General features: G+C 41.4%; 1 protein-coding gene across 2 annotated transcripts in view; it reads right to left on the reverse strand.

Moving 5' to 3' along the window:
* Positions 1 to 10,253, reverse strand: part of slc37a2 (solute carrier family 37 member 2) — a 37,804-nt gene extending 27,551 nt beyond the window's left edge. The window contains exon 1 of one of the 2 annotated variants that reach the window (XM_062961011.1): positions 10,022 to 10,253. In XM_062961011.1, coding sequence (XP_062817081.1) covers positions 10,022 to 10,080 — 59 coding nt within the window. In that variant the 5' untranslated portion in view covers positions 10,081 to 10,253. The remainder of the gene's footprint in view (positions 1 to 10,021) is intronic. The other variant, XM_062961012.1, reaches the window with a different exon arrangement.
* Between the last annotated feature and the right edge of the window lie 534 nt (positions 10,254 to 10,787).

A 10,787-nucleotide genomic window follows, 5' to 3' on the forward strand; every position in this document is an offset into this window, starting at 1 on the left:
AAATGCACACACTTCTTTGAAATTCTATCTGCCTGCAAGTAATTTATTTAAAAATGTTACAGTCCTATCTATTGCCTCGTTAGCATTGCCATCTCCAATTATCCTTTCCCTTTGCTTCAGCTGGCTAGTGTCCAAGAGCTTTTAAATGAGATTGTTATATTTGTATAAAAACTTCTCTATTGATAAAATTTGCATTTGTTTTTTTAAAATGTGCTATCTTTCAGTAAACAGAAGAGTTTGGAAAGAGCAGGGCCATTTAGAAATTACAAGTTGGTACATTACACCAAAAAAATTAGGCATAATGTATAAAAATTCAGATCAAAAATGTTGGAAATGTAAACTACATGAAGGTACGTTTTACCACATGTGGTGGACATGTGGAAAAACAGGTGAATTCTGGAGATTAATACACACCGAATGTAAAAATATATTTAAAAAAGACTTCCCAATGAAACCTGAAATTTATCTCTTAGGAATGTTTGATTTTGACTTCTTTGGTGATTCGAATACAGACAAGTTATTTACTTTTTTTACAACGGCTGCCCGAATTGTGTTTGCCAAGCTTTGGAAACAAGACATAACCCCCGCTAAAAGGCATTGGATAGATAAAATCATGGAAATTAAAGATATGGACAAATTAACATATATGTTAAGACAGAGTAATGGAAAAGGAATTAAGATGACGGACTGGACAATGTTTGAGAGCTATATAAAGACAAATCCAAAATAAATGAAAGAAGACAGGAAGAATATTCTTTGGAAGATAGAAGAAAAGTTTTTCTTTTATTTATATTTCTTTTGAGATGTATAGAAACGGGACAACTTTGAGATAAAGGAAAATGAACGGAAGTCAATTTTTATTTTATTTTATTTTTTTTATTTTTTATTTTCTTCCTTTTTTTGGGGGGGGGGCGGGTTGGTAGGGAGGGTTATTGGGGGTTTTCTTGTTCTTTTCTCTGCTTTCCTATCAATATATGTTCTCACTCTTCCGCTGTATAAGTTTAGAAAATCGTAATAAAAATCATATATATATATATATATATATATATATATATATATATATAAAGAAATTACAAGTTCATTCCCAGTTAAAGCATCACTCAGGAATTTGATGTCAGGAAGAAAAGTACCATGTCTTATTTATCATTCACTTGACTCATTCATCATACAGAGACATTATATGCTCAACAATCAACATTATAATATCAAACAAAACCTGCTGAATATTTAAACAACCAGATACATACAAATCAGTAGAGCGGTGATATGGGCATGTATAGTTCTTATTTTATATATTTATCATGTCAAAAGTGAATTGTGAAGACAATTATAGAAAAACCACAAACAAAGTTAAAAACTACTTACAAAATTACTACATAGCATTACTATGTATTGAAATACTTTTTCTGTCAAATTTGTTGTATAACATAATGTTTTGGTGCTTAATTTGTAAAATCATAACCTAATTTGATGTTTAATAGGCCTTTCCTTAATCTCTCCTTATTATCCAACATATTCACTTATCCAACAGTCTGCCAGCCCGTTTACGTTGGATAAGCGAGACTCTACTGTATGTGGAACAGGAAATTCTGTCGCATTATAAAACTATTAAGAACCATGCTGCATCAAAGCACTACACAAAATACATAGAATATGTAGATCTTGTATAACTAAATATTCAACACAATTCAAATAGATTAAATATAAACGATACTATAGTTAGATTAGATAGGTGCATCTGCAAGCAATCAACTGCAAGAGCAGCACTAAATCTTGCCAGAATTTTCATAGAGAAGTATCATAGAGTCAGTATCAGGCAAGAGTTAGGAAATCTTTTCTGAAACATTATTGAAATGTAGATAAGACAGAAGAGATCCCTAGAATTTGGTTCTTGGTTCAGAAGACAATGAACAGGAGAGTAAACAATGCAGCAAATCCCCAATTCAAAATGAAATACAGTCTAAGTTAATGGGAGAAGGCAGTAAAGATAAGGCCAGAAAGACTGGCTTTTAGAGACATTCATGGTAGGTCTCTGGGTGTTTAACTGGGAAAGAGGACGGTCACAGTCTTGATCAAAGACAACACAGATGTCCCCACTCTGGTTTTGACATCTCCAGACCTTGAAAGATCCTGAGCTTCTTTCTACATAACAATAGCAAATAATACTCCCTCTTTGACTCAGAAATGTCATAGATCTGTCTCAACGCTTCAGCAGCTCAGTCTGCGATGCAGAGAGCGCACATCTGCTGTTATGGGGCCAGCTTCCGCAAACTCTGAGTTATATCTCAATCACTCAAAGGTTGCCACACACTTCCTTGATTAATATTGGCACATTCATTTTTTTCTCTCCCTCCCAAGACTAGGACCTCAACCAAAAGAGTAAAAATTACAAAAAAGGAGATTACATGTAAACATAAGCAAGAAGCTCATGTTTTGGTTCCTTTAACACTATCTGTCTTCTTCAGACCCTTGTGTAATAGAAATCCATTGGGTGACCTGAGGCAAGTCAAACCTAGACTCAGAAGGGATCAATGGCAAAGCTTCTCTGAACAAATCTTGCCAAGGAAACTCCCTGGTTGGCTCCCTTTTGGGTCACCATGAGCTGTAGCTATCTTGAACTGACATAACAACAAGAAAGGATAATTTGAGCCTTTGTTCCATCCAAATACAAGAAATAGTACAGTGATGGCCAACCTATGACACGCGTGTCAGCACTGACACGCCTAGCCATTTTTGCTGACACGCTGCTGCCTGCAGATTGATTGGATGACTATGTCTTTTGTGGCCAAATTTGGTGTGATTTGGTCCAGTGGTTTTGTTGTTTACTCCATGGAAATTATGCACATCTATATATATAAAAGGGTAATGAAATTTCGGCCTAGGACAAAACAACAGAACTACACATCCCAGAAACACTAAACTTGGCAGCACAACCCCTCATCCATGCCTCTACATTCATACAATAAACAGCTCCAGCTACTCCAGAAAACAGCCAGGCTTTGAGACTGCAAGGCTATTCACTGCTATTCCACTTGGCCAACAAAGGATTCCCATAAGCCATAGCAACGCATGGCCGGGCAAAGCTAGTTACTCTATCTATCTATATATATATATATATATATATATACACACACTAGCTGTGCCCGGCCATGCGTTGCTGTGGCAAACTGGTGGTGGTATTGGTTAAAAATTGTTGTGTAATTTTTATTTGACGTTATTTGCATTTTTTTATTAATTTTATTGTAAGTTATATTTTTATTTATTATATTTTATTATTTTCTTGTATTATTTTTAGTTATTTTCTGTTATTATAGTATTTTATTGTATTAATTTTAGTGTTTTTTATTATTTTTATTGGGTTGCTAGGAGACCAAGTTGGAGGAGCTTAGCCTTCGAACTGGCAGCAATTGGATAAAAACAATTATTCCTCTCTCTCTAATTACGACTTTATTTTTCTTTTCTTTTTGTTGTATCAACCTAGAGGCGTGGATGATGGGTTGTGTTGTCAAATTTCGAGGTTGGGGGGCCTGTAGTTTTGTTGTTTTGTGGGTCGCCGTGATGCCATCACTCTTTTTATATATATATAATTCTATTATTATTATTGTAGTATATTATATATTATATTATATATATATATATATGTTACTATTATATTATTCATTATTCATGACTACATTGAAACTAGAATAGAGAGAAATCAGCGTGGAAACTGCAAAAAGTACCATTGATCGTTGTACATGGAAATAAGGGCAGTAAATAGTTTTTGATTTATTAAATACAGTTATGTATTACAATTATACATTTTTGTTATTTAAACTATACATATTGCAATTTTTTTACATATTTTTTTCTCAAAGTGACACATCACCCAAGTCATGCTAGGTTTTTTGGTGAATTTTGACACACCAAGCGCAAAAGCTTGCCCATCATTGAAATAGTACTTAACCTCCAGAAGTACTTAACCATCCAGAAAATGTCTTAGATGATATGGAAGTACTTTCTGTGATGCTTCCTTTACAGTGCTCATTTACACATATAAGATCATAGAATTATTAACTAGGAAGCTAAGCAGGATCCATCTTGGCTAGTACTTGGATGGGAAACCACCATGGAATACCAGGTTCTGTATGTTATATTTCAGAAGAAATATAGCAAAGCCATCTCTAAGTACTCCTTGCCTAAGAAAAATCAGATGAAATCCACAAGGTTGTCGTAGGTGACAAGTAATTTGAAGGCACGTAAACACACATACATTAATTAGAACTTTGATTCATTAATTACACTGAACCGTGCTGTGATGAGATGACCTGGATACTATATAATGATAGACAGGAGGTGCAAGGTTTCAGTCTTGTAAACACTGAAATATGCTAGTGTGTCACAACTTTCCCTCTGTAGTTGCAAGATTCAGACAGAGCAGGAAGCAGACTGCTACGGTGTTTCCCCGAAAATAAGACATCCCCTGAAAATAAGACCTAGTAGAGGTTTGGGTGAATGGCCAAATATAAGACATCGCCCGAAAGTAAGACCTAGGAGGATTCAATGCATTTACTCTGTTATTAATTGCCATCATGTCAGATGCAACTTATGAACCATAAACTTCCAAGACACTCAGTCATCAGCAGCCTTATATCCAGGTTTCTTTTATTGAGTCTATCCGCCTGTAATGAATTCTTCCTTTTTTTCTGATTGCTTCATACTTTACCAAGCATTATTAAATTCAATGTGTTGTCGAAGGCTTTCACGGCTGGAATCATTGGGTTGCTGTGAGTTTTCCGTGCTGTCTGGCATGTTCCAGAAGCATTCTCTCCTGGCATTTCACCCACATCTATGGCAGGTATCCTCAGAGGTTGTCAGATTGTGTTTCTGTTGTATATCTCTCATGAAACAGTTTTGAGTCATTTTGGCTTTTTGGTTGAGTTATTTTAATTTGCTCTATAAGCCATCTTGACAATCCATTCTAACTGTAGAGCTACAGTAAAGTCTCACTTATCCAAGCCTCGCTTATCCAAGCCTCTGGATTTTCCAAGCCATTTTTGTAGTCAATGTTTTCAATATATCGTGATATTTTGGTGCTAAATTCGTAAATACAGTAATTACAACATAACATTACTGTGTATTGAACTACTTTTTCTGTGAAATTTGTTTTATAACATGATGTTTTGGTGCTTAATTTGTAAAATCATAACCTAATTTGATGTTTAATAGGCTTTTCCATAATCCCTCCTTATTATCCAAGATATTCACTTATCCAAGCTTCTGCCGGCCCGTTTAGCTTGGATAAGTGAGACACTACTGTATTTTCCAATACCCTATTCCTAATAAATTGATTTTTGCTGAGATTAATCAAAGGACGTTAAAATATATAATGGCTCTTTATGGTGCTGTCTTGATAATCTTTGTTTTAAATATAAAATTTGAAATGGTTTGGATGCTGACATTTTTTAATGTTGTTGCAACCTGAATTTTGCAGTTCACATATATGGGTTTTTCTAGCATTTTCTGCCTTTTATAAATTCCTAGTTTGGAGGAAAGATGGCATATAAATAACGTGATAGATGGATGGATTCAGAGCAACATGTGTGCAATATGTATTTCCTTCGTGTGAATCGAAATATGAAGGATTTAATGCATTTTGTGTGTGTGTGTGTGTCAGGAGCAACTGGAGTTGCTTCTGGAGTGAGAGAATTGGCTGTCTGCATTGACGTTGCCCAGGGGATGCCCGGATGTTTTTTTTTTTATGTTTTTACCATCCTTGTGGGAGGCTTCTCTCATGTCCCCGCATGGAGCTGGAGCTGATAGAGGGAGCTCATCCACACTCTCCCCAGGTGGGATTCGAACCTGGCAACTTTCAGGTCAGCAACCCAACCTTCAAGTCACTTAGTCCACTGTGCCATCTGGGGGCTCCATTTAATGCATTTAAATCAATGCATTATGGATTGCAATTAATAGTGCTGGAAACAGTTCTAAGGGCCCCTCCAGACAGGCCCTATATCCCAGCACCAGGTTGTCTGTTTATCCCAGATTATCTGGCAGTGTGGACTCATATAATCCAGTTTAAAACATAAAACCTGATATCAGATCCTGGGATATAGGGCCTGTCTGGAAAGGCCCTTAGAGAAACAGAAACAGGGATCTGGGTAAAGGAAAGAACTGCCTTTTGCTGTCAAATTCTTCCCTGAATCCAGAAGCACACCCTGGGCAATCCTTCTCATGCTCTACTCACATGACAGCAACCACAACGTTCAGGAAAGTGGGTCCTTTCCCTCTATATGTCAGCTATTTTCCTGCTGCTAAACTGAGAAGCAAGGAGGAAGTGAGGGTTGAGAGCACAAAACAGTCTTGGAAAAAGGAGGGCAAGCCAGACAGGGAGGCTTCGCAACTGCATCTGGCCTTTGGGCAGAAGATTCCTATTACAAGCAGTCCCTGAGTTAAAAACATTTGTCTTGCAACCAAATCATAGTTAAGAACGAGGTTGAGACAACAAGAAGGGAGAGAAATCTATCTCTAGGTAGGGAAATTCACTCCTGGAAGAGTTATTACCATGGGGAAAAGTGTCCAATGAAGTGGATTGCTGTGAGTTTTCCGGGCTGTGTGGCCATGTTCCAGAAGCATTACTCACCTGACATTTCGCCCACATCTATGGCAGGCATCCTCAGAGGTTATGGGTTGGAGACTAGACAAGTGGAGTTTATGTATCTGTGGAATAATGTCCAGGGTGGGAGAAAGAACTCTTCTCTGTTGGAGGAAAGTGTGAAAGGTGCCCCCGATGGCACAGCGGGTTAAACCGATGAGCTGCTGAACTTGCTGATCGAAAGGTGAGGGGTTTGAATCCGGGGAGCGGTGTGAGCTTCCGCTGTTAGCCCCAGCTTCTGCCAACCCAGCAGTTCAGAAACATGCAAATGTGAGTAGATCAATAGGTACTGCTCCAGCGGGAAGGTAACGGCGCTCCATGCAGTCATGCCGGTCACATGACCTTGGAGGTGTCTATGGACAATGCCAGTTCTTCAGCTTAGAAATGGAGATGAGCACCAACCCGCAGAGTCTGAAATGACTAGACTTAATGTCAGGGGAAACCTTTACATTACCTAATGTCCAGGGTGGGAGAAAGAACTCTTCTCTGTTGGAGGCAAGTGTGAATGTTGTAACTGGCCACCTTGATTAGCACTGAATGGCCTTGCACCTTCAAAGCCTGGCTGCTTCCTTCCAGGGGGAATACTTTGTTCAGAGGTGTTAGCTGGCCCTGATTGTTTCATGCCTGGAATTCCCGTTTTCTAAGTATTATCCTTTATTTACTGTCCTGATGAAGCTGAAAGGCTATTATTCAATGCTAATCAAGGTGGTCAATGGCAACATTCACACTTGCCTTAAACAGACAAGAGTTCTTTCTTCTACCTTGGACCTTCCACAGATATACAAACCCCATTTGCTTAGTTTCCAACGGACCTCACAACTTCTGAGGATGCCTGCCATAGATGCAGGAGAAACGACAGGAAAGAATGCTTCTGGAACATGGCCATACAGCCTGGAAAACTCACAGCAACCCGGTTGCCTGCCTTCTTAACTTCTTGCATGGGGCAGCACTATAAAAGCAGGTAAACCCCCTCTTCCAGCTCAGCCTGATTTACCATGAAAGAGGCCAGAAGACAAACCCAGATCTGTTGTCGAAGGCTTTCATGGCCGGGATCACAGGGTTGTTGTATGTCTTTTGGGCTGTGTGGCCATGTTCCAGAAGTATACTCTCCTGACGTTTCGCCCACATCTATGGAAGGCATCCTCAGAGGTTGTGAGGCATGGATAAACTAGGCAAGGAAGGTAAATATATATCTGTGGAGACTCCAGGGTATGACAAGAGTCCTTTGTCAGTTGGAAGCCAGTGTTAATGTTGCAATTAATCACCCTAATTAGCATTGGAAAGGTTTGTCTCTTGCCTGGGGGGCATCCTTTGTTCAGAGTCATTAGCCGTCCTTGGGGCTCCTCTGCCCTCAGAGTGTTGCTTCCCATCTACTGTTCTGATTTTTGAGTTTTTTTAATACTAGTAGCCAGATTTTGTTCATTTTCATGGTTTCTTCCTCTCTGTTGAAGTTGTCTACATGCTTATGGATTTCAATGGTTTCTCTGTGTAGTCTGATATGATAGTTGTTGGAGTGGTCAAGCATTTATGTGTTCTCAAATAATATACTGTGTCCAGGTTGGTTCATCAAGTGCTCTGTTATGACTGATTTCTCTGGTTGAGTTAGTCTGCAGTGCCTTTCATGTTCTTTGACTCGTGTTTGGGCAATGCTGTTGCGTTTGGTGGTCCCTATGTAGACTTGTCCACAGCTGCATGGTATCCGGTAGACTCCTGCAGAGGAGAGAGGATCCCTCTTGTCTTTTTGTCTTCCATCTCTTCTATTGTCTTCCATCTCTTTTTTTGATAGAGTTACGGGTTGGGTCGATATAGGGGTTGCCGTGGATGTAGCGTACCTAGATTTCAGTAAGGCCTTTGACAAAGTCCCTCACAACCTTCTGACAAACAAACTAGTAAATGTTGGCTAGACAAAACTACGGTTAGGTGGATCTGTAATTGGCTAAGCGAACGAACCCAAAGGGTGCTCACCAATGCGTCATCTTCATCTTGGAAAGAAGTCACGAGTGGAGTGCCACAGGGCTCCGTCCTGGGCCCGGTTCTGTTCAACATCTTTATTAACGACTTAGACGAAGGGTTAGAAGGCACGATCATCAAGTTTGCAGATGACACCAAACTGGGAGGGATAGCTAACACTCCAGAAGACAGGAGCAGAATTCAAAATGATCTTAACAGACTAGAGAGATGGGCCAAAACTAACAAAATGAAGTTCAACAGGGACAAATGCAAGATACTTCACTTCGGCAGAAAAAATGAAATGCAAAGATACAGAATGGGGGACGATGCCTGGCTCGACAGCAGTATGTGTGAAAAAGATCTTGGAGTTCTTGTGGACAACAAGTTAAACATGAGCCAGCAATGTGATGCGGCAGCTAAGAAACCCAACGGGATTCTGGCCTGCATCAATAGGGGAATAGCGTCTAGATCCAGGGAAGTCCTGCTCCCCTCTATTCTGCCTTGGTCAGACCACACCTGGAATACTGTGTCCAATTCTGGGCACTGCAGTTGAAGGGAGATGTTGACAAGCTGGAATGTGTTCAGAGGAGGGCAACTAAAATGATCAAAGGTCTGGAAAACAAGCCCTGTAAGGAGCGGCTTAAAGAACTGGGCATGTTTAGCCTGCAGAAGAGAAGGCTAAGAGGAGACATGATAGCCATGTACAAATATGTGAAGAGAAGTCATAGGGAGGAGGGAGCAAGCTTGTTTTCTGCTGCCCCGCAGACTAGGATGTGGAACAAAGGCTTCAAACTACAGGAAAGGAGATTCCACCTGAACATCAGGAAGAACTTCCTCACTGTGAGAGTTGTTCAGCAGTGGAACTCTCTGCCCCGGGCTGTGGTGGAAGCTCCTTCTTTGGAGGCTTTTAAGCAGAGGCTGGACGGCCATCTGTCGGGGGTGCTTTGAATGCGATTTCCTGCTTCTTGGCAGAGGGTTGGACTGGATGACCCATGAGGTCTCTTCCAACTCTACGATTCTATGATTCTAGGTCTCCATTGGAATGGACGTTCAGCAATAATCACGATTAGAGAATCAAACAGCCCAAAACACTGCAGACTGGAGATGCCCAAACCTGGAGATGGCCCACATTTGGCCCTGGCGGCGCATGCGCAGAGAGGATCGGCGGAGGCGCTTCCCACCGCCGGCAGCATCCCCCGCACAGAAGCGCTTTGTTTTGGCGGAGAACAAAAGGGAGGGTTTGCAGGGAAGAAGCAGAGAAAGACTGTTTCCCGAAGTGGACCGGGTGACACCGGGTTTTGACAATGGCTAAGGCTGGTTAGCCATTCCCCTGCCCTGACTCGATGCTTGAGCCTTCCGTGGAACCCATAACAAGGAGCCAGGGCGCGTTAATTCCATGGTGGAGATGCCCGCCTCCCGCCCCAAAGCCTTGCTTACCAGCTGTCCCTGGAGAAGGAGCGGAGGAAGCGGATCCCGGGCGCAGGGATGGCTTTCATGGCGGAGCCGGCCCTTCCTTTCCAGCAGAGAGAGAAAGAGAGAGAGAGAGAGAGGAGAAGGGAGAAAGCCAAGAAGGAGGCGGGTCTAGTCCCTTCCTGGGGCGGGAGGCCGGCCGGCGTTTAAATGCCCCGGGATGCGGCACGTGCCGCCCGTGAATCAGGGCCCCCCCGCAAAGGGAGGGGGGAGGGACATAGGGGGCGGGGCCTGTCACCAAGCAGGGTCCTGTGCCATTTGTTTGAATCAGGGCCCCCCCGCAAAGGGAGGGGGGAGGGACATAGGGGGCGGGGCCTGTCACCAAGCAGGGTCCTGTGCCACTTGGTTAAGAAAGACTCCCCCCCCCCCAAAAAAAAAAACACAGCAGAGCATCCAAAAACAGGATACTCACCCTTGAGCATTCAGCTCACAGCAAGCAGCGCGTGAAGTGTCATGTGTTGGAAAAGAATTTAGAGCTTAGGAGTTCCCTCTTTAAAATTACAAAAAATAATAACAGGGTTGTTGTATGTCTTTCGGGCTGTGTGGCCATGTTCCAGAAGTATTCTCTCCTGACGTTTCGCCCACATCTATGGCAGGCATCCTCAGAGGTTGTGAGGCATGGATAAACTAGGCAAGGCAAGGAATATATAACATGTTTCCCCGAAAATAAGACAGTGTCTTATATTATTTTTTACTCCCAAAGATGTGCTAGGTCTTATTTTCAGGGGATGTC

Source organism: Anolis carolinensis, unplaced genomic scaffold, assembly GCF_035594765.1.
Source record: "Anolis carolinensis isolate JA03-04 unplaced genomic scaffold, rAnoCar3.1.pri scaffold_8, whole genome shotgun sequence".
Taxonomy (NCBI): Eukaryota; Metazoa; Chordata; class Lepidosauria; order Squamata; family Dactyloidae; genus Anolis; species Anolis carolinensis.